This window comes from Plecotus auritus (assembly GCF_963455305.1).
Source record: "Plecotus auritus genome assembly, chromosome: 7".
NCBI classification, from domain to species: domain Eukaryota; kingdom Metazoa; phylum Chordata; class Mammalia; order Chiroptera; family Vespertilionidae; genus Plecotus; species Plecotus auritus.
In genome coordinates, this window is record NC_137774.1 from 52,511,774 (window position 1) to 52,535,238 (window position 23,465).

General features: G+C 47.6%; 1 protein-coding gene across 2 annotated transcripts in view; it reads left to right on the plus strand.

Moving 5' to 3' along the window:
• The window catches only part of ZNF287 (zinc finger protein 287), a 58,690-nt gene that overhangs the window by 34,925 nt on the left and 300 nt on the right, over window positions 1–23,465 (plus strand). Inside the window, exon 6 of one of the 2 annotated variants that reach the window (XR_013961124.1) lies at window positions 10,039–10,388. Coding sequence is in view for 1 of the 2 variants with exons in the window: in XM_080678697.1 (XP_080534823.1) it covers window positions 10,039–10,202 (164 nt within the window). In the remaining variant the exon portion in view is untranslated. Of the gene's footprint in view, window positions 1–10,038; window positions 12,342–23,465 lie in introns of those variants that run through there. The other variant, XM_080678697.1, reaches the window with a different exon arrangement.

The window sequence follows — 23,465 nt, forward strand, 5'->3', positions numbered from 1 at the left end:
TTTAGCTTGCTTACTTTTTTTCTAACAAAATGATTTTTTATTGCTGTAATATACAGCAGATACTTTTAACAAGTACATAAATCAGCAGCTATGATGGCATAAACTACAAGTTTAACTTGAGATTTTACAAAAGGAAACAATTTTGTAAATAACAAAACTAGAAATAAGATTATTTGGCTGCAACTTAATGCTTAATAATTTACAAAATGAGGACATCAGCTTTAAGTCAGATTAAGAGAATTTGCACAGGTATCATTCACATGTACAACCTTGATTCAGACACTGACCACTGACCAATGATCTGCTTACAACTAAATGTTCTAAGGATTAGCCCCTCTTGTGCCAACATTGCTCTTTAATGACAGATTTCAAAGAGTGCGCAGCGGCAGAGCTGCAGTTACTCAAAGCTACAACTTTGCAGTGCAGTTTAAGGTCACACGATCGGCCTTTGTGTGCCACCAGACTCGGAATACAGGAATGCTCATCTCAACAAAAAAGCAGGGTCTGCGAAGGAATCAGGAAGGAATGGCAGCAATGAATGGATTAGACACTCAAGCTTGCTTGCTTTTTAAGCATCATATTAGTTCACGTACTTAAACTATGTAATGTGTTTCAAATTAATTGCTGTTATGCTTATGAAGCACGAACTGTCCCATCTTTGACCTGTGAAAGTCTTTCAGTTGGTTCCTGAACCCTTTACATAGTTGGTTATCTGTGATACTTCTTTGTTTCCGGAAATAAGCTGTACCAGGTTCATATACACATTCCCGCTCCGGACCTGGATTTCACCCTTGGCTCCTTTTAATGAAACTACATTTTAGGCCACAATCCAGGTGCGCGGGGTGTTCAGAACTCGTGAATGAATAGTGGTATTCCCAGGACCTTTCCAAACAGAGCGAGAGTTCAAACTGACACTTCCATTCCAATCCAGGACAACAAGATCTTTACTTTTAACTCAACAATCTTAGATTTTTATTTCTACTGGCCCATGTTGAAAACCCAAATTCTCAGTTATACCAATACTAGTGGCCTGGTGCACGAAATTCGTGCACATTAAAAGGGGATTAATTAGAGGAAATATTTTAATATTGCTATTTGCCCTTTCTCTATAATAGAAGTGTCAGAGATGAAAGAAAATTAGTAAAATGTATATGAAAATCTTCCTCCTGTCAGAGTCTGGGGCATGCCGCGGGACCCAGAGTCAAGTCTCCGCCCACCCGCGGCACCTCAGAATCGCTCCAGACCCAGACCCAGCTGGCCCCACCCTTGTCAAGCCCCACCGGGTGGGGGGGTGCAGCTTCAGGTCTCCCAGCATGGCACCAGGTGGGGGGCACAGCCTCAGGTCCCCTGGTGCACGCCAGGCAGGGATCACAGCCTCAGGTCCCCCAGTGCACCCTCAGGTCCCCCGGCCCAGTGCCGGGGCAGTCGGCATGGCCTGAGGTCCCCCGGCCCGGCACTGGGGCTAGGGGCACACCTTGAGGTCCCCCATCAAGCCCCACTAGGCTGGGGGCACACCTTGAGGTCCTTCATCAAGCCCCACTGGGCAGGGGACATGGTCTGAGATCCCCCGTCAAGCCCCGCTGGGTGGGGGGCGCAGTCTCAGGTCCCCTGTCAAGCCCTGTTGGGTGAGGGGGTGCAGCCTCAGGTCCTCCAGCGCAGGGGTCGGGGTGTCCCGGCCTGAGGTCCTGTTTCAAGCCCTGCAGGGCAGGGGGCGCAGCCTCAGGTCCCCTGGCCCAGTGCCAGGGCAGGGGGCACAGCCTAAGGTCCACTGGCCTGGCCCTGGGGTGGGGGGCGCAGCCTGAGGTCCCCTGTCATGCCCCACCCGGTGGGGCTGCAGCCTCAGGTCCCCTGCCCCAGCCCAGAGCCATGCAGCCTCAGGTTCCTGCTGATTGCTAATTAAGGCTCATTTCGGGAATTAGGCCTCCGCTGTGGGTGCAGCCATCTTGTGTTACGAAAGCCCTGCTTCCACTGTGGGCGCAGCCATCCTGTGTTATGGAAACCCAGCCTCCGCTGTGGGCACTGCCATCTTTGTGGCTGCATGATGGTCAATTTGCATATTCCCTCTTTATTAGATAGGACTAGTGACCCAGTGCACGAAATTCATGCACATTAAAAGGGAATTAATTAGAGGAAATATTTTAATATTACTATTGCCTTTTCTCTATAATAGAAGTGTCAGAGATGAAAGAAAATTAGTAAAATGTATATGAAAATCTTCCCCTTGTCAGAGTCTGGGGCACACCACAGGAATCAGAGTCAAGTCCCCGCCCACCCATGTGCGCCTCAAAATCACACAAGACCCAGACCCAGCTGGCCCCAACCCCATTGGGCTAGATCCAGACCCAACCAGCCCCACCCCCTTCAAGCCCTGCCAGGTGGGGGGCGGGGCTTCAGGTTGCCTGGCCCAGCGCCAGGGCAGGGGGCATGGCCTGAGGTCCCCCAGCCCAGCACCAGGGCGGGGGGTACGGCCTAAGGTCCCTTGTCAAGCCCCACCGGGCCAGGGGTGCGGCCTCAGGTCCCTTGGCCCAGTGCCGGGGTGGGGGGCATGGCCTGAGGTCCTCCATCAAGCCCTGCTGTAGGGGGGGTGCATGGCCTGAGGTCCCCTGTCAAGCCTCACTGGGCAGGTGGCATAGCCTCAGGTCCCCTGCCCTGGCCTAGCACCACACAGCCTCAGGTCCCTGCTGATTGCTTGTTAAGGCTCATTATGGAACTTGGCCTCCACTCTGGGCACAGCCATCTTGTGTTATGGAATCCCTGCCTCCGCTGTGGGCACAGCCATCTTGACCATTATGGTGTGACGGTCAATTTGCATATTCCCTCTTTATTAGATAAGATTAGTACAAATTTGCTTTATCAAACAATACGTAAGTCGCAGGGCAACCATAACACTGCCAAAAACAATACATATTATTGAAAAGCTTAAGAATTCTTTTTGAATTTTAATTTTCTATCCTTAGAGTATACCCTACAGTCAAGTTTAATATAACTTGGGGAAATTCCTGTCTGTTTTAACACCAACTGGACACTCAGTGTGGTGGACTAAATAATGGCCCCCAGAAATACCCACTCCTAATCCCTGAGCCCTGTAAATGTTACTTTACATGGCAAATGTGGGTTTTTCCAGTGTGAACAATTAAGGATTGTGAAATGGGGAAATTATCCTGGATAGTTTGGGTGGCTTTACATGCAATCACAAATGCCTTATGAGAGGAAGGCGGAGGAGGTGTGACCACGGAGCAGATGCTGAAGGGATGCAGTCACAAGCCATGCGATGACAATAGCCACCAAGAGCCACAAGAGGCAAGGAATGGATTCTCCCTGGAGCCTCTGGAGGGAGCATGGCCCTGCCTTGAGTTGGTCCCAGTGAAACTAATTTTGTCCTTCCAGCCTCCAAAACTGTTGAGGACTAAATTTCTGCTGTTCCAAATCACCAAGCTTGTGGTGGGCTGTTATAGTGATCGTAAGAAACGAATACACACAAGTTCATTTGTTTTATTTTGCTTCCAAAATTCAGGGGTTGCTTTTTCTTTACTGTAGATAGTGATTTATTGAGCATGAAGCTAACACCTGGGGAAAGAGTTGGTGAGCAAGTCTTCAGTAAATGAGCGGTTGGCAGGGTAACCAGCAAGTTTGCAGAAAAATGATAACACAACCAGCATGAAGCTGTACCCACCACACCGTGAGGTTTAAAGGAAAATAAAGCAAAATATTTTCGTTTTTTTATGGTTTATAGTTTATTTTTATTTTTTTAATTTAATAAATCTTTATTCATATTATTACAATTGTTTCTCCTTTTCCCCTCCATAGCTCCCCTCCACCCGGTTCCCACCCCATCCTCTGCCCTTACCTCCCCCCACCTCCGCCACTGTCCTCATCCATAGGTGTACGATTTTTGTCCAGTCTCTTCTTGCACCCCTCACACCCTTTCCCCCTGAGAATTATCAGTCCACTCCCTTTCTATGCCCCTAATTCTATTATATTCACCAGTTTATTTTGTTCCTCAGATTTTTAATTCACTTGATTTTTAGGTACACTTGTTGATAGATATGTATTTGTTGTTCATAATTTTTATCTTTACTTTTTTCTTCTTCCTCTTCTTAAAGAATACCTTTCAGCATTTCATATAATACTGGTTTGGTGGTGATGAACTCCTTTAGCTTTTTCTTATCTGTGAAGCTCTTTATCTGATCTTCCATTCTGAATGATAACTTTGCTGGGTAGAGTAATCTCGGTTGTAGGTTCTTGCTTTTCATCACTTTGAATATTTCTTGCCACTCCTGTCTGGCCTGCATAGTTTCTGTGGAGAAATCAGCTGACAATCGTATGGGTGCTCCCTTGTAGGTAACTGTTTTTCTCGTGCTGCTTTTAATATTCTCTCTTTGTCTTTTGCCCTTGGCATTTTAATTATGATGTGTCTTGGTGTGGTCCTCTTTAGTATCCTCTTGTTTGGGGTTCTGTGAGCTTCCTGGACTTGTAAGTCTATTTCTTTCACCAGGTGGGGGAAGTTTTCAGTCATTATTTCTTCAAATAGGTTTTCAGTATCTTGCTCTCTGTCTTCTTCTGGAACCCCCATAATTCTGATGTTGGTACGCTTGAAGTTGTCCCAGAGGCTTCTTACACTATCTTCAACTTTTTGGATTCTTTTTGCTTTTTGCTTTCCCGGTTGAGTGTTTTTTGCTTCTTTGTTTTTCAATTCTTTGACTTGATTTTTGCATTCCTCAGGTCTGCTGTTGGGTCTCTGTATAATATTTTTTATTTCAGTCAGTGTATGTTTAATTTCTAGTTGGTCCTTTTTCATATCCTCTAGGGTCTCGCTAAATTTATCAGCCTTTTCTAGGATATTCTTGAAAAGCCTTATAACCGTGGTTTTGAATTCTATATCCAGTCGTTTGTTTTCCTCCATTTCTTTTGTTTGTGATACGTTTCTTTGCCTCCGCATTTTAGCTGCTTCCTTGAGTTGGTAGGGTATCTTTGTGTGCTAGGTTTCCTATATGGCCCAGTGGGTTGGCCTCCCCATTTAACCTGAGGTGGACACTCTTGGTGCACCCCTTTGTGGACTGTGTGTACAGCCTTGTTGTAGTTAAGTCTTGATTGTTGTTGGTATCACTGGGAGGAATTGACATCCAGGCCAGTTGGCTGTGAGGATCAGCTGTGTCTATGCTGGGAGAAGTTCGGTGCTGGAGACAGCCTTATAGGATTAGACTTGCATAATTGCAAAAGCCTCTGTGCTCAGCTTGGATGGGGTTAGAGTCTCAGGGCGGAGCAGACAGTCTTGGCTTCAGTCAGCCCTGCCCTTGCGCTCGTGCCTCCAGATCTCTGCCTTCTGCGACTCCCCTGAGTTTTTGTCTGACAGTCCAGATTCCCCCTGTAAGAGCATGGGTCCCCAGGGGCTCGCCCAGAATTGGGGTTCAGTGCAGTTGGAACTAGGGTTCAGTGCAGTCAGGAGCTTCCGACTCCCTTACGCTAGGGAATGCCTGCGGCAACCTCTGCATTCAGCTTTCTCTGCGAGCACTCGCGTGCGCGCGCGCACCCGCCTTCAGACCTGCCGCGGCTCTCCCAGGTCTCCGAATCTCCGTGTGCCTTTCTCTCTACCTGACAGTCTAGACTCCCCCTGTATGACCCTGGGTCCACGGGGTTTCACCCAGAACTGGGTTTCAGTGCAGTCAGAACTGGGGTTCAGTGCAGTCGGGGGCTTCCTTCCCCTTCCTGCCAGAGAAAGTCAGCCAGGCACTCAGTCGCCCTTCCTCTCTGCACACGTCTCCGTACCTCAGCCCTTTGCCACTCCTCTGATTCTCCGTGAGCTTTCCTCTTTCCTTCTAGTTGTAGAATTTCCACTCAGCCAGCCTTCCTGTGTTTATGAATGATGTCTGTTCTGTCTTTTAGTTGTAGTTTTGAAATAGTTGTGCAAAGCAGCAGTTTAGGTGCTTACCTATGCCGCCATCTTGGTTTCTCTCACAAAATATTTTCATATTGAAATTTGGTTAAGCCTCAGCATCCTATCCTCTATGTCCTATACTCTCTGTACTTTTCTTATGAGGATCAGAGAGCTGGAAAGTCTGAGAAGTAACGACGTGTTTATGATGTGCAATGCATGTAGATATTTGCAATTTTCACATATCAGATATTTCAACCTGTAACAAGATGAAGAGAACGTTTAAAATGCAATTTTGTATTTTGAAATGGTTATAGGCTGGAGAATTAAAGTAGGGTAGAATCTTGTTTAACCAGTCACTCCTCATCTGAAAGAAAAGCATATCTTTAAGTCTGTAAAAATCTTTTTACCAAGTCAAGTGTAGGACGTTCTGGGAAAATATCTCTGATAACTTTGAAAAGTAAAAGCAAATAAAAATCAGCAGTGTTCAAAGTAGCAGCATTGTTCAAATGTTTACATTGAGTAAGTAAAGATTTGCTCTAATCCTCGCTGCTGCTAAACTGTAAAAAGGTAGGGACTACCTTTAATTTGGTTATTGATCTGGAAATTTAATTTAGCCTCGTTTCCAGGCTTGTGACTATAACCTCCAGCAGAAAAATTCAGCCCAGGCACCTTCCTGCTTCTCTGCTGTCTGTGGCCATTCCCTTCCTGCCCTCAGTCCTGCCAGCATCCGTGGGAATGTGGTTGCTTTGGTTGGGCTGCCAGACAGGTGCAGATTTAAATAAAACAACGTCTATTATACTGAGGTGTAAGAAATACGTAACTGGGCTTTATCCCCTCACCTCGCCAGAGCTCCTAACACCCTTGTGCTCTCCTAAGTAATACGAGGATGGGAGCATTGCTTGTTACATTTGGGTTTTGTGAGAGATAAAGGGGAAAAGAGCATCTTTTGCTATAAGAACACCTGAGTCTATGTTAATGTGGTGACTTTCGGAAAGCCCCTAAAAATGGGGCTGGTCTCAGGGGGATCAGCCATGTGATGAGAGGAGTGGCATGTTCAGCCCCTCTGGAGAGTGTAGAGGGACTGGGATCAACTCAATCTCCATTGCCAATGGTTTAATACATTGTGCCTACGTAACAGTAAAGGAAAAGCTCAGCTCTCCATGTAGGGAAAACCCCAGTTCTTCCCTACTGTGCCTTTCTCTCCTGTGCAGCTCCTCTACTACGCACACAAAACACTTCACTTCTGGTCTCCAAATGTGTGGAGGTTTCCCACACCGAGCAGTTCTCTGCGATGCCAGCAGGGTGTCCTGCGCCTGAACTCAGTCCTGACACTGTCTTCCTGGAGACTGTCAGATCCCCCAGGTTAAGGCTCCATCCCACAGGACAGCTCCCCACAACACAAACACTTCGGTGCTTCAGATACAACCGCAAGCCCAGGTTGCCACCTGTGGGATCTGACCGTGGTTCCCACGAGCCCCTCCTTGGTTGGCTTAATTTGCTAGAGCAGCTCGCAGGCCCGGGGGAGCACATTTACCACTTTATTAAAGGACAGGACAGAGGACAAGGAACGGCCAGGTGAAGAGTGACAGAGGCTGAGGGCTGGGAGGGCCCGAGCTCAGGAGCATCTGTCCCGTGGAGTTGGGTGCGTCACCCTCCTGGTGGTCCTGGAAGCTCTCTGAAGCCCCTGCTACTGGGATTTCATGGAGTTCCCTCGTGTAGGCATGGCCGGCATTCACTCCACTTCCAGCCCCTCTCCCCTGGCTGAGAATAGGGGTGGGGCTACCCTACCAGGCTTCTGATCATGGAATGTTCTTTCCAGCGACCAGCCCCACCCAGGGGCCACCCAGCATCACCCCATTAGAACAAAGATTGTCCTAGTGCTCTTCTCACTTAGGAATTTGCCAGGGTTTTAGGAGCCCTGTGCCAGGCAGAGACCTATCTTTTTTTCTATTATTGCTCAGTAATGAGCCTCCATAAAAACCTTAAACAACAGGGATTCAGAGCTCTTTAAACTAGTGAAGACCCCCAGGTGCTGGGAAGATGAAGTGCCCAGAGTGGATGCAGAGGCGCTGCACCCCTCCCCTTCATTGCCCCCTGAGATGTGTTCTTTACAATAGACTGGGAAGCCTAAGTAAATGCTTCCCTGAGCTCTGTGGGCCATTCTAGCAAATTATCAAATCCTATCCTATATAATAAAAGGCCAGAGACCTTAACGGCGTCACAACCATAACGACAGTTAGACCAGAACCACCACAGCTCCTCGCTGGGCTGGCCCCAACCCCCAGCAAGGGGTTAGTGGAGATCAGGCAGGCAGGCAGAGTGGTTAAGAGTGATCAGGTAGGTAGACCAGCGGTTGGGGATGATCAGGTAAGCAGGCAAGTGGTTAGGGGCAATCAGGTAGGCAGGCCAGTGGTTAGGGGTTGTCAGGCAGGCATGCAGAGTGGTTAGGGGCAATCAGGTAGGCAGGCCAGCAGTTAGGGGTGATCAGATAGGCAGACAGCCCCTCTCAGGGCTGGCCCTGCCCCCCAGCAAGCAGTTAGGGGTGATCAGGCAGGCAGGCAGGTGAGCAGTTAGGAGCCAGCAGTCCCGGATTGTGAGAGGGATGTCCCAGGGGTCCCTGATTGGAGAGGGACCAGGCCAGGCTGAGGGACACCGCCACCCCCACCCCCCGCCCCGTGCACAAATTTTGTGCACCGGGCCTCTAGTGATTGTAATAAATGTGGAAAATACTTGTATTCAGATTTTATCCAACATCAGGAAATTCTCTCTACAGAGAAACCTTTTCAGTGCAAAATGTGCAGAAATAGTTCAAGGAGCATACACGCCTTATATATCACAGAATACAGTCAGGGACACTTTGAATGTAAGAAATGAGGAAATGCCAGAGATTTCATTCTAGATATGATTTCAAAATGAGTGTGGGAATTGTGGGGATGCCCAGCTCTAGGTCCTCCCCTACTTTGACAGTGAGAATTCATATGGAGAGAGGCTAATCTGTGCACCAGATGCAGGTGGTATCCAGTAAAAGACCACCTCTTTCTTCTCATTAGAGCATCCAACTAAGGGCAAACTCTGAATGTCATGAATGTAGGTGTGTTTTCATGGTTACAAAATCTTTTTTTGAACATTAGAAGATTTATACTAAAGAAAACTTTATAAATGCATTGTATGTGAGAAAATATTCACTTAGAGCATGAAATTTATTCTACATTGCTCACACCAGAGAGAGGTCATACACAGTAACTGTGAAAAGTGTGAAATCCACCAGAGGAGTCTAATATGGGAGGGAAACCCACTAGATGTCCTGAAGGTGGCACAAAATAGCTATCTTACTACAGTAGCCCCCTTATTCACGGTTTCACTTTTTGCAGTTTCAATCACCCACTGTCAACCACAGACTGAAAATATTAAATGGAAAATTCCAGAAATACACAATTTATAAGTTTTAAATGCTGTGCTGTGCTGTGCTACATACACTCCCTGACCAATAGCCACTTAGTAACCGCCTTGGTATCAGATCAACTGAAGCAGTGCTTGTGTTCAAGTAACCCTTATTTTACAATGGCCCCAAAGCATGGGAATAGTGATGCTAGCAATTCAGAAATGCCAAAGAGAAGCCACAAAGTCTTTAAGTGAAAAAGTGAAAGTTCTTGTCTCAATAAGAAAAGATAAAAATCTATTGCTGAGGTTGCTAAGATCTACAGTAAGAACGAATCTCCTGTCTGTAAAATTGTCTGATGTATAAGTAAACTTTATAGTATGTATATATGTATGTATAGGAGAAAACATAGTATATAGGGTTTGGTACTATCTGCAGTTTCAGGCTTCCATTGTGGACCTTGGACAGTATTCCCTGCAGATAAGGGAGGCAAATGTAAAGATCGGAGAATGGCTCTAGAAAAATCTCTTATTAATGTAAAAACTGTGAGGAAATCTTTTCACAGAAGTACACACCTTTCTGAATAATAGGAAATTCACAGTAAAGAAAAATCTCATGATTATCAATTAATGTAAAAACACTGATGTGATTATTCAGGTCCACTTTGACCTCTGAAGATTTCTATTGGAGAGAAATCTCAAGAAGTATGTGTAACAATTTTCTGCCAATATTGGTATCTCAAATGCATATTCAAAGATTAACTCACCGATTCTTCATCACTTAGGTATCCTATCTAATAAAGAGGGAATACGCAAATTGACCATCACACGTCTCAAAGATGACGGCGCCCACAGCCACAAGATGGAAGTGCCCAGTCTCCTCAGCCCCGCTGGAGTCCCCCAGTCCTTTCAGTCCCACCGGGGTGTGGCAGGTGCGCAGTGCGGCTAGACCTGCCCTCAGCCCCCCAGCCACCCAGGGCCAGCCCAAGGCACAGGCAAGCCTTGGATGTCGGCGGCCCAGCTGATGCCTGAGATGCAGACAAGACTTGGATGGTGGCTGCCCAGCTGATGCCTGAGGTGCAGGCAAGCCTTGGATGGTGGCTGCCCAAGCCACCCAGGACCGCCCAAGGCTCAGGTAATCAGGGGCAGCCAAGGCTTGCGCTGCCAGCAGTGGCAGCAGCAGAGATGTGATGGGAGTGTTGCCTTCCCCTGATCTCAGGTCACCTCCCACCCCTAAGGGCTCCCAGACTGTGAGAGGGGGCAGGCCGGGCTGAGGGACATGCCCCCTCCAGTGCATGAATTTTCATGCACCAGACCTCTAGTCATCATATAAAACATGGGCAAAGGGAGTTCTAAAATGGTATTGAGTATGGGAAACCCTCCCCTATAGTATGTTCCCAGATGTTTGTAAAACTGAACAAGGTTAGTCAAAGGGAAAGAGGGCTATCTTTTAATATATAGTCAAGCTTTTTATAAAATCAGAAATATTTGCTAAAACTCAAATTATAACATTAGTTTAATACTAGAGGCCCAGTGCATGAAATTTGTGCATGGGGGGGGGGTGTCCCTCAGCCCAGCCTGCACCCTCTCCAATCTGGGACCCCTCGAGGGATCGGGCCTAAACGGGCAGTCAGACATCCCTCTCACAATCCAGGACTGCTGGCTCCCAACCACTCACCTGCCTGCCTGCCTGATTACCCCTAACTGCCTCTGCCTGCCAGCCTGATCACCCCCTAACCCAGGGGTGGGCAAACTTTGACTTGAGGGCCACAATGGGTTCTTAAACTGAACCGGAGGGCCGGAACAAAAGCATGGATGGAGTGTTTGTGTGAACTAATATAAATTCAAAGTAAAGGAGCAGAGGGGAGAGCAAGAGAACCCTCCGCTCTTTCAGCTCCGCAGGCCGGATAGAACAGCCGAACGGGCCAGATCCAGCCCGCGGGCCGTAGTTTGCCCACGGCTGCCCTAACCACTCCCCTGCCAGCCTGATCAATGCCTAACTGCTCCCCTGCTGGCCCGATTGCCCCTAACTACCCTCCCCTGCTGGCCTGGTCACCAACTGCCCTCCCCTGCTGGCCCAGTCACCCCTAACTGCCCTCCCCTGCTGGCCCAGTCACCCTTAACTGCCCTCCCTTGCCAGCCTGGTCACCTCCAACTGCCCTCCCCTGCAGTCCTGGTGGCCCCTAACTGTCCTCCCCTGCAGGCCTGGTCACCTCTAACTGCCCTCCTCTGCTGACCTGGTCACCCCTAACTGCCCTCCCCTGCCGGCCTGGTTGCCCCTAACTGTTCTCCCCTGCTCGCCTAGTCACCCATAACTTCCCTCCCTTGCCAGCCTGGTCACCCCTAACTGCCCACCCCTGCAGGCCTGGTCCCCCCCAACTTCCCTCCCCTACAGGCCTGGGTCCCCCCCAATTGTCCTCCCATGCAGGCCTGGTCATCCTTAACTGCCCTCCCCTGCAGGCCTGATCACCCCCAACTGCCCTCCCCTGCCGGCCATCTTGTGGTGGCCATCTTGTGTCCACATGGGGGCGACCATCTTTGACCACATGGGGGCAGCCATCTTGTGTGTTGGAGTGATGGTCAATTTGCATATCACCTCTTTATTATATAGGATACTTAAACTTAAAAATAACCTTTTAGTGCAAACAAGTATATAAACACACATTAACCTACGTATTACTATGTTTCTAACATTAAATTATCTTCCCAATCTAATTTCTAAACCTATTTATTCTGATGAGTAAATTAATACCCTTTGATCTCATGGTAAGTTTTGAAGTTTTGTTTCGCCCTAACATATAGTAGTCTAAGTTTTTACCTATTTCTTCTTTGTTCTCTGGCATCAAGCTAGTCATAATTTTTTTCAATGTGAGCACAAAATCTTGGAAATATATAAGGAATTCTTGAATAGCCATTCAGAACTTTTTTTTGGTGACCATTACAGTTCTATAATCTCATTTTTATTTTAGGTGATATCACATGATTTGTTCATAAAATTATCTTTCTGGGTGCACTGAATCAAAATGTTATGTAAGATATTAATGACAATTCTGAAATTGACTAACATTTCAATATTTAAAATAGTCCATTCTCCTATAATGCTTGTTTTAAAAACATAGATTTGTCCCATATCAGAAAACTATTTAATCATAATGCAAATTTTGAGTTGTATGATGTGTGATTTCATCCATGAAAAACATGAGATGAGTGAAAAAACTGCACCCAGCACAACCAAGCCATGGTCAGGAATATACAAAACACACACACACCTCCAACGTCTGTACATGTCCATCCAAACTTGATGTTACAACTTTCTGTCCAATTTCAGACCAACCTCCTCCCACCACATTCTGATCATCCAGAGCAGCCGCTCTGCAGACGCCACTCCCACCAGCAAGCTTCTGCAGTGACGTGCCATTTCTTGTGGTATTTGTGAATTTCCTAAACACTGTACTTCCGTTTCCATTCTATTCCTATCTTGTTTTTATATGTCACTGACAAAAGTTTTCAGAGCTGTCCCCAATCCCATTTTCCCCATAAGCTGCTCTGCACAGGGGGTGCTGCGCAGCAGGCTTGCAGGAGCCTGCACGTGGGCATTGTAGCACTGGCTGCACTGGCGCCAGTGGAGCCGGGCCCACAGCCTTTAGGGAATCTAGTCATCTAGTAACTAATCCTTTGCCGGGTTGAAAGAGGACAAAAACTTGAATTAGACTTCTAGAATATAATAAGCTACGAGCGTTATTCTATCTTACAGATTTTACTAGAGGCCCAGTGCACAAAATTTGTGCACTGGGAGGCGGGGTTGTCCCTCAGCCCAGCCTGCACTCTCTCCAATCTGGGACCCCTCAGGGGATGCCCAACTGCCGGTTGGGCCTAAACCAGCAGTTGGACATCCCTCTCACAATCCAGGACTGCTGGCTCCCAACCGCTTGCCTGCCTATCAGCCTGATCATCCCCTACCACTCCTCTGCCAGCCTGATTGATGCCTAACTGCTCCCCTGCCAGCCCAATCGCCCCCAACTGCCCTCCCCTGTAGGCATGGTTCCCCCCAACTGCCCTCCCCTGCTGACCTGGTTGCCCCTAAATGCCTTTCCCTGCAGGCCTGGTCACCCCCAACTGCCCTCCCTTGCAGGCCTGGTCCCTCCAAACTGCCCTCCCTGCTGGCCTGGTTGCCCCTAACTGCCCTCCCCTGCCGGCCTGGTACCCCCAAACTTCCCTCCCCTGCTGGCCTGGTCACCCTTAACTGCTCTCCCCTGCCGGCCTGGTTGCCCCCAACTGCCCTCCCCTGCTGGCCATCTTGGGGAGGCCATTTTTGACCACATGGGGGCGGCCATCTTGTGTGACAGCGTGAGGGTCAATTTGCATATTACCTCTTTATTATATAGGATCTTATTGCTCTGGGAAGCACTCACTTTCAGAATAGGAGCAAAAACAAAGAAGAGGAAAGTAAATTAAAGTTACGGGATACAATTTGATGAAAGAGGAAAAGGTAGCAGTTCCCAGTCAGCAAATGCAGCCTTCCTTTCCTTAGCGCACACGTAACTGAGCACACTGGCTGAGCACATGGCTACCAGCCACCCTGCCCCCACAGCCTGCTGTCTTCAGGAAGCAGGTTTCATTGTGTTCAATCTGCCCCAATGTCAGGCCAGGAGAGGAGGAACATGAAGGAAGACAGTACCAGAGGGCACTTTCTAGCTGGCCACGTGGTTTAGACCCGGCCAGGAAAGGCACGACCAACGTCGCAATGTTTAGAGACTCGGGCTGGAGGCTTTTCTAAGCAAACATTTCTATCAGTAAAGAGAACCCCTGACACTCGCCTGCCATGTGTGTTACAAAAGGTTCTATTACATGGCTGGGTCTGTGCTCAAGCCTGCGTCCCACCTTGACTCCCAGGACGAACCTAGAACATGCCGGGTGCTCCTCCTTCCATGCTTCTTGGTTTGAGGGAGAGCCCAAGAGAGGGAGGGAACTAGACGTTACCTCATTTTTTGCACATGTATTTAGAAGGTTTTCTCTCACAGATGAATTTTGGAGATTTCATAGACTACTCTAGATAACGTTCCTAAAGCAGCAACGTTAGGAAAAGATTAATGTCACCACAACGTGCTGATGTAAAAAAAATCAGATGTGAGTTAAGCAGTCTGCTCAGACCCTTGTGGAAGATGCATCTGATCAGAGACTCATTACGTGCCTGCCCTTCTTGAGGCCCCTGCAGGCCTAAGTGTATCCAAGAAACTGGCAGAATCCAGGAGGGAATGTTCTGTGCAAAGGCTGGTGGTCCTGCGCCTGGGAAGCTTCCACTAGGAAGTAGGCAGAGATGCTGAGCCAGAACATCCTTTGGCCCAACCAGTGGGTAACAGTGATCTGAGGAGGGTTATCCGCAAGGACTGTCACAATTCAGATAATGTCAGCACGCTGATGTTTTCCAAAAGCTGGATGCAATTAGTCTCCTTATCCTTTTTTCCCTCTGTTTCCCTTTAATAGTTTATTGATTTTTAGAGGGAGAGGAAGAGAGAAAGATTGATGTGAGAGCGTAACATCGATCAGCTGCCTCCTCTATGCTCCTTACCGGGGATCAAGTCCGCAACCCAAGCATATGCCCTTGACCGGGAATGCTAAACTAGACAACACCAAACCAGCTGAGCCACGGCAACCTCTGTCTCTCTTTGAGCCTCTCAAGTGTCAAGTTTATCCCATATGTAGGTTAATTTTTAAAATGTCAATGACTATTTTTCATTTTCAAAATTTGAAGATTTTTAAATTGTTTTTTTAACATCATCTGTTCCCACTTTGTTTTTTCAATAACTTTTTGCTCTTTTTCAAAAGAAAATTATTACTTTTTGAGCCTCTCTGAGCATGCCATACACACTTTGAAGTCTTCATCAGTCTTTATCAAAAGTGTGAATTTAGAGTAGATTCACATTCAAATCTTTTATTTTCTTGGAAAGTTGTCATTTTTAATTTTTTTCTTTCTTACTCTGGATGCAACCCTCACTATGGAGTTGTTTTGCAGCTGTTTCATCTGACGCCTGGCTCAGCCATGTTCTCACAATGATATGATGTCGTGGGGCTCTGAGGAGTTGAGTAATAGCCAGCTGGTGGCTTGTCTTCCTGCCTTCCTGGTCTTGCAGCTTATGAAATGCCACATCCCCAGGTGGTGATCAGCAATGGTTGTTTGTTTTTTCCCAACTTCCTTTCATGACCTATTCTGCCCCTCACTTCCAGCAGTGAGCCTTCTGTGGAACATTTTTAGTTCTCTTTATCCCGGAGGATTCAAACCCCCAGCCAGTTCTACCAACTTCCGGACTAGAACACAGCAAACCCAAGGCTACAGTCCGCCTGACTTACATTTCTGCTTCATCTTCGATGTTTCTAGCTTTCTATCCCTCTCCCTTCCTCTCTGCGAAATATCAATAAAATACATCTTCCCTACTTTCAACTATTCATCTAAAGTCTGAGCTTATCTTGGGAAAAAAATTTCAATATTTTATCTGCCATTGCTATACGTTTGGAGCACAGAAGGTACATCAAAGCATGAACTCTCAATCTGATCCCTTACCTTTCTTCTCTGCCCAGGTTTTTATGTCTAGTGGCCACAGTGAAAGGGAAGTTTTGTATCTATAGAGGCAATGGTGTATCTGGTTCTGTGTTTACAACCCACCGTGTACCATATAATTCCATCCTCTGCCTGATCGTTCATGAGATAGATGGGGAAGGCTCTATTTCTGAAGGACTTAATAGATTATCTATCTCCTTCATGTCTGGAAGCACTAAAAGGGATGTTGAATTGCAAAATCAGAAGTCTGTCATAGATTCAATGACCTACCATTAAGATGTTACATAAGAGGAATGCACAGCAGCCAAGTTGTTTTTGAGAGTTTTCATCAGTGACTTTGTAATAACCAAACTTGGTTAGGAGCGCTTTAGCTCATCTCCTCCTAGGATACCTTTAGCTCATCTCCTCCTAGGATACGTAACACTGAAAAGCATGCTACAGCCTCCCTACAGGCTGTCCCTGCCGGTGAAGGGCTGGGGAACGCTGGACACCTCTAACCCTGGAGACCACTTACAAATGGGATGCCTCTAATTTAGGAAGTTCCTTCTCCCCACTCCATGGTGGGCCTTCACCCATCAGAGCAAGGGAGCCCACCTCCCTTCTGGAGGAAAGAAAATACGCACGGGGCTCAAAAACAGAGGTTTGGGAAGCTACTTGTGAGTCTAATCCCAGCTCCGCCACTGGTTGGCTCTATGAAACTGGGCGAGCTAATGCTTTGCCTTCACGTCCCCATCGGTTGAGAAAGGAATAACAATCGTCCTCCCTCCTAGAACTATGAGCATTAAATAAAATAATGTGCATAAAATGCTAGTCTAGACTAATGTGTCTGTTTCCCAAAAATTTAATAAGCACAGTTATCATACAGTCCAGCAATTTCACTTCTGGGTACATACCCAAAGCAGTGAAAGTGAGGACTCAAACAGGTATTTTACACCATATTTGGAGCAGCATTATTCATAATAACCAAAGGTGGGAGCACCCCAGGTGTCCATCAACAGATGAATAAACAAAATGTGGTATATGCCTGCAATGAAATATTGTTCAGTCTTAAAGAGGAAAGAAATTCTGACACATGCTACAATATGGATAAACCTTGAGGACACGCTGCTGAGTGAAATAAGCTGGTCACAAAGAGACAAATGCTGTGTGATTCCACAAATATGAGGCACCCAGAAGATGGATCTGCCATAAATTTGATAGAATAGAGATAAGAAATAGAATGGTGGCCTCCAGTAGGTGGGGGATGGGAGGAGGAGGAATGAAAAGCTGTGTTTAATGGGTACAGGGTTTCGGTTTTATAAGGTGAAAAGAATTCTAGAGATGGTGATGACTGCACAACAATGTGAATGTGCTTAAAGCTACTGAATTGTGCGCTTAAAAATGATTAAGATAGCCCTGGTTATTGTGCTTCGTGGTTAGAGCACCAGCTCAATTAGCAAGAAGGTTCTTGGATTCGATTCCCGGTCAAAGGCCTGGGTTGCAGGTTTGATCACTGGCCACAGTCGGAGGCAACCAATCAATGTGTCACTCTCACATCCATGTTTCTTTCTCTTTCTCTCTCTCAATCCTCCTCCCTCCCCCGCTGCTTCTACTCTCTCTAAAAATAAATGGGAAAAATATCCTTGCCCCCAGCTGTTATGGCTCAGTGGTTAAACATCAACCCATGAACCAGGAGTTCACCAGTTCAATTCCCAGTCACGGCACATGCCTGGATTGTGGGTTTGATCCCCAGCAGGGGGCGTGCAGGAGGCATGTATCTATCTCTCTATCTCCCTCCCTTCTCTCTCTAAAAATCAATAAAATCATATTTTTAAAAAAGAAAAATATCCTTGGGTGAAGATGAACAAAAAAATGATTAAGATAGTAAATTTTATGTTGTGCATATTTTATCACAATTTTAAAAGAGAAGAACCACCTGACAGCATCTACATTGGCTGTAAAACTGCTGTTCATTTCTTTGTTCAATAAACTTTATTGCCCTAGCCGGTTTGGCTCAGTGGATAGAGCATCAGCCTGCGGACTGAAGGGTCCCGGGTTTGATTCCAGTCAAGGGCATATGCCCAGATTGCAGGCTCGATCCCCAGTAGAAGGCATGCAAGAGGCAGCTGATCAATGATTCTCTCTCATCATTGATGTTTCTATCTCCCTCTCACTTTCCCTTCCTCTCTGAAATCAATAAACATATATTTAAAAATAAATAAACCTTTATTGAACAAACACTCTCCAGATCCTGTGTGAGGCACCGTTGCTCCCAAGAGGATGAGGCCTGGCCAACCCAGAGGCGCAGCAGTCATGTAAGCACCATGTGGAATAAAGTGCTCTGAAGTGTCCTAGGTGACGAAGGCCTAGTGATGACGTGAGCGGCACAGGGAAGCAAGCGGCCAGTTCTTGAAAGGCCACCGTGAACGTCAGAAATCTTTTCTGGAAACTGAATCCTGAAACCTGAAAAAATTGTCATCGAGGTGTGGGAGTTGGGAAGGGAGAAATTCGAACGATGCTGGAGCCTGACTTGTCCGGGTATGTTCAATGCCATGCACTTGGTTCTGCTGGGCTCTGGATGGGAGAGGCCTGGGCCTGAGCAGATGGGGCCTGAGAAGGAGGCAAAGGCCAGACCACAGAGGGCGTATGAGCCTCATGGGAACCGTCATTCAGCAACACAAGATAGTTATCCCGTTTTTCATTATTGTTTCCAGACTAAAGAGCAACTGGTAGAAAGTCTAGTGTTTTCAGGCTCAGAGAGAATGGCACGCTGGGTCTGCAGACATCACTCACAGGCAGAAGCAGCAGTTACTTGTTTGCACACAGAGAGCTGTCTGGCATCTCCTGTTACTTTGTGCGACTCCAGCAGCAGAGAAAAGGTCTCTCTTCCCTTTTCTCAGCAGGATTTCAAATTGGGTGTTACTGTTTTGACCTGGTAGTTCATTTCAATCAAGTGGCCTTCAAATTCAAAAGAAGATTTATGTAACCAATTTTACTTAAGGTTCAGGAACCTTGCATATTCCCAGTAAGTCAGGAAACTATACAGTTGACCCTGAGCAACACAGGTTTGAACTGTGTGGGTCACCCCACCTTGTTCAAGGGTCAACTGCACTTTACACTGGCAGCTAACACAAGCCTAGAGTTCATGGTCAGGGACTGCAGCCCAACCCTGACACTGGTCCCAAGGTCTCAGGGAATCTGAAGGAGTCCCGCCAGTTATAGCCAGAAAACCTGGATTCTGAGAACTATCTTTCCTACGAAGTCAGAACAGCTGTTGGGTTTCTACGAGATTGAGCGAACTACTGCTTTGCTGGACGGTAGCACCTCCGGTGTGCAGCTGGCCTTTGGTTTCCACAAGGAAGTCTCCGTTTTCTCCAGGACAGCCCATTCCCTGCAAACCACCCTTCCCAGGGGTCTGCTCCCCTCTAGTTCACCATGCCCGTCCCGACCACAAACTCGCCAAGTGCTGACAAACATTGCCTGGGTTAGGCAAGGGATCAAAAAATTAGATCTCTCACAAAAATCTCAGGGAATCAGCACCAAATCGCTTAGAAGGCCAGTTCTTTGCAAACAAGCCAATGGGGGCCTGGGTTTTGAATGGAATGGAGTGAAAGCCTTAACAGAGCATTTGCAGCATCTCCTCAGCAGTATCCTCATCATGTGCTCGGGGGCCTGAGGGCAAGAGTTCCCATCACTCACGTCTCTGAAACTTCAAGGTGGCACCTCAGCTAATCTGTCTGTCAATCTTGTGAGCAAAAACTATGCGAACCATGAACTTCCAAGCAATGAAATGTGTGGCCGGTTACTCCGTGCAGTTCATCCCTGGGTGACAGAAGATTCTGACCGCTGCTCTCACTGTCCAGAGCGGTGGCTCTCAGGCGGGGGTGATTCTGTGCCCCAGGGACACCTGGCAATGTCTGGAGACATTTTTGATGTCTTCACTGGGACTGGACGAGTGGGAGAAGGGGTGCTATTGGCATCAAGTGGGTAGAGGCCAGGGATGCTGTAAAACATCCTACAATGCACAAGGCAGCCTCCCTCCCATCCCCCAAAAGCGATCCATTCTAAAACATCAGTAGTGTCAAGATTAAGAAATCCTGGGCTAAAACTAGAACCCAAGCACCTGAGTGCCTACCATTTATTTAGTCCTCTCAGAAAGTCAAACTTTTCTACTCACTAAAACTATCCTCCTCTTTTGCAGCGATGGGGTTTATAATAAGGTGCAAAACTAGACTACATTTCCCAGGCTCCTTTGCAGTTTAGTGTGGCCATGCAGCTAGTTCTCACCCATAGAATATGACCTGAAGTGACATGTGCCTCTACTGGCCAAGGCTTCTGAGAATTATCTTTCCTCTTGTGCTGGCAAGGCATAGATGACAGCTGGGCTATGGGGGAGCCATAGCGTGGGTCCTGCATCCCTGAAACACCAGACGGGAGAAAGCCACCTGCCGAATAAGAGCACGTGCTGTTGTCTGTTATGTGAATGAGAAGTAAACTTCTGTGTGTGAGCCAGTGTACATCTTTGGGCCTCTTTGTCACAGCAGCTTAGCTCATCCTAGTTAATAAACAGCCATTCCCGGTGGGGAGCTGAAACCTCTGAATGAGGCAAACGTGGCAGGGATCTTTGTCCCTGAGGTTAGTTTGGGCTTCCCTCTCCTCTGTCTGGTAGAGCTACACATGTCAAAGTGCACTGTTAAGGGGCCCTTGCTTTGCTCAGCACAACCTCAACTTCGGGAGTAAGCTGTGAAACCATCCCAGCTCTGTGTGACTTCAGTTACTTCACAATGATTAGAACACTTTAGTTGCAAATGTGATAGATAAATGGCAGAACTGCAACTAGAACCAGCTTCAGCAAAAAAAAAAAGAAGAGGCTCAGATAAGCCTCTTCAACCACAAGAAGCAGCAGGTGGGCCTGCTGCAGGGCCAGCCAGAGCAGCACCACACTCTTTCCTCCGCCTGTCTCCACCCTCTGCATATGCCGGCTCCATTTCTGCTTTCTGCAGTTAAGCCTTTTCACACGGGAGAGAAAAGGTACCGTCATCCTTGAATTCATCCCCTCATGCCTGGCCAGAGGAAAGGGGTCCTCCATGCCTCCAGTCCGAAAAACACTGGGAGGGACTTGAGCATTGCTTCTCATGGCTGGATGTGTTCTCAGAAGTGAGGAGTGGGTTCTGCTCCAACATAAACAATAGCCATATACGCACACTGTTCACCTGAGATCTGCTCACCTTCCCCTTCTCCTTCCTGTGGCCCATCTTGCCACCCTCCTGCTGCTCTGCCAGAGGATCCGAGTGTGGCCTCAGGAAGCAGTGCAGAATTCTTCTCCCCACAGCTCCTCCCCATGCTCCTCGCTTTGGCGGCCAGCGTTGTCTGAAATGTAACAGGAGAATTCTAACTAGGCAAAACGTGATAAATCATAAACCACGGTGGCATGTAAAATCTACTATGTGACTAAAGTTGGAAATTTTTCAGCAACATAGACTGATACCATAGATCTCAAGGAATCCTTCTCCAGTTTGTACTGGCTCATCCTAGTTCACTTCATTCATGGCATTTATCACACTCCGCAGTCACTGGGTCTGTGTTTATTGCCCGTCTCGCCTACTAGAATGTTAGCGCCCGGAGGGCTGGGATCTTGTCTGTCCCGCTCCCTTCAGCCCCTCGTGCCAGCACAGCACCTGCAGGGCCACTGCTTGTGGTGTGTGCACGAGACTGAAGGCACAGTGTTCTGGGAATTCCGGTTTTTCTCTGTATGCACTGATTTAAAAGTCTGCAGGAACTTCTCTGAATCTACTCTTGCTTGCATCACCCCTTGCAGAAGTTCCTTAAAGTCTCTGACAGCTAGACAGCTGCTTTCTCCTCATTTCTAGTGTAATTTCCTACTTCTTTGTGATATCCTTTTAGTCATTCCAGTGACAACTTGGAAGATGGAGGTTCCTGGCACAGAGGACTCGAGGTCAGAGAGGCATGGACTGATAGGACAGTGATCTCTCTTTGGAGACGGTATTCATTGTCTCACCTCCCAAGTGTTCCAATTCATTCCATGAATAGTCATTTCACTGGCAGGGGCTCAGTTCACTTTCTTGAACCCGAAGTTCCAAACCCTCGTGTTGCCCTGTAGGCAGCACTTGCCACCACTGACTGCACTTCCTTTTCTGGACCTTTCTCCCTTGGCTTCCACAGTGCCTCCCCTAAGCTTGCCCTCTTCCTGCTTGGCATTCCCTCCAGGTTCTCCTCCAAGCCTCTCCTTCCGCCTCCAGCCTGTCCAGCGACACAGGTCCCACGGTCTGTCCCAGTCCATCTTCTCATTCCTGTGGCCTCACCCACTCACTTGGCTCCAGTTATTCTAACTGTGGTGGCTCTCACCTGCCCGGGCCTCACTGGGCCGCATTCCTGTGCTTCCGCATGTGCTAGACTCAGCGTACGCAGAGCAGTCATTGTCTCCCCATACTCTTGCTGCTCTAGCTTCTTCTTTTTCCCTCAGCATTTTTCCAGCCCTCCTTCAACATGTAACCAAGTCCTGTCAAGTCTAAATCCTCAGCATGTCTCCTGACGCGACCTCTCCACCCTGACCACCCTTCCTTTGAGGTCAGCCTGCACCAGTTTTATGTCTACTCGTTACATCTCTGTCTCCGCCTCCAGGTCTCCACTCCTGCGCCGCCTCACACCTCCTCTAGAAGAATCTCCCCACAGCACTTCATATCCCTCTCTGACTTTAACTTTTCAACTCTCCAATATATTGAATGCAGGTGGAGCCCCAAATCCTTGTCATCAAAGGCCTTTCATGGCCAGCCCCTGTCCACCTTTTCAGCCTCCCCTCCATCACTTGCACCCTGTACTCCAACTCTATGGAACCATTTGCAGGTGCCCTATGTGTCAAACTACATTCCACTGCTTCCTCTTTGCAAGGTGCCTCGGTTGGTCGGCCTGGAAAATGCCACAATCTTCAGCATGCAGATCACTGGGGGCCTCCACAGGACCCTCTTCCTCCATGACTCACTGAACCTTCCCTGTGTTGATCTCCACAGGCCCTGTAACACTTGGTTTATTTGATTACAAGTTTGTCTTCCCTCCCAGAATGTACATTTCATGGCACATAGTAGGCTTTCAATATATGTTCCATGAGTGAATATTATAAACACATAAACTCCCTGGTAAGGAGACTTTGTTATTTTATACATTGCTACATCCTTAGATCCTAAAATAATGCCTGCGTCCCAACAGATATTCAACAAATATTTGTTGAACCTGTGAGTGAATACAATAAAAATATACACACCAAACATGCATCATGTACACATATTCTAGAGACTAACTTTCCAGGAGTCTTTAAAATACACCCAAGGAGACATCCCTGCCGCTCCTTCCCCTCAGCAGCCAGATGCCAGCCAGGCAGCTGTCAGCTTCCTCCCGGCCTCCGGATGACTCAGGAGAGCTTCCTTGGGGACGAGTGGGAGGTGATGGTTGACAAAAATAACCACAGACACTTGAGCATCATCAAGTCTCTGTCTGTGGAGTGAACAGCAGGGGGAAGTGTGAAGGTTCCTCCCAGGCCGGGTGAGGCAGGCATCCATCCTCCCAGCACCAGGGGTTACCAAGCACAGTCAGACAGGCGTAGGGGGGATGCAGTGAGACAGCCCGGCTCCTGAGCAGCGAGCTGCTGGTGTCAGGTGTGGA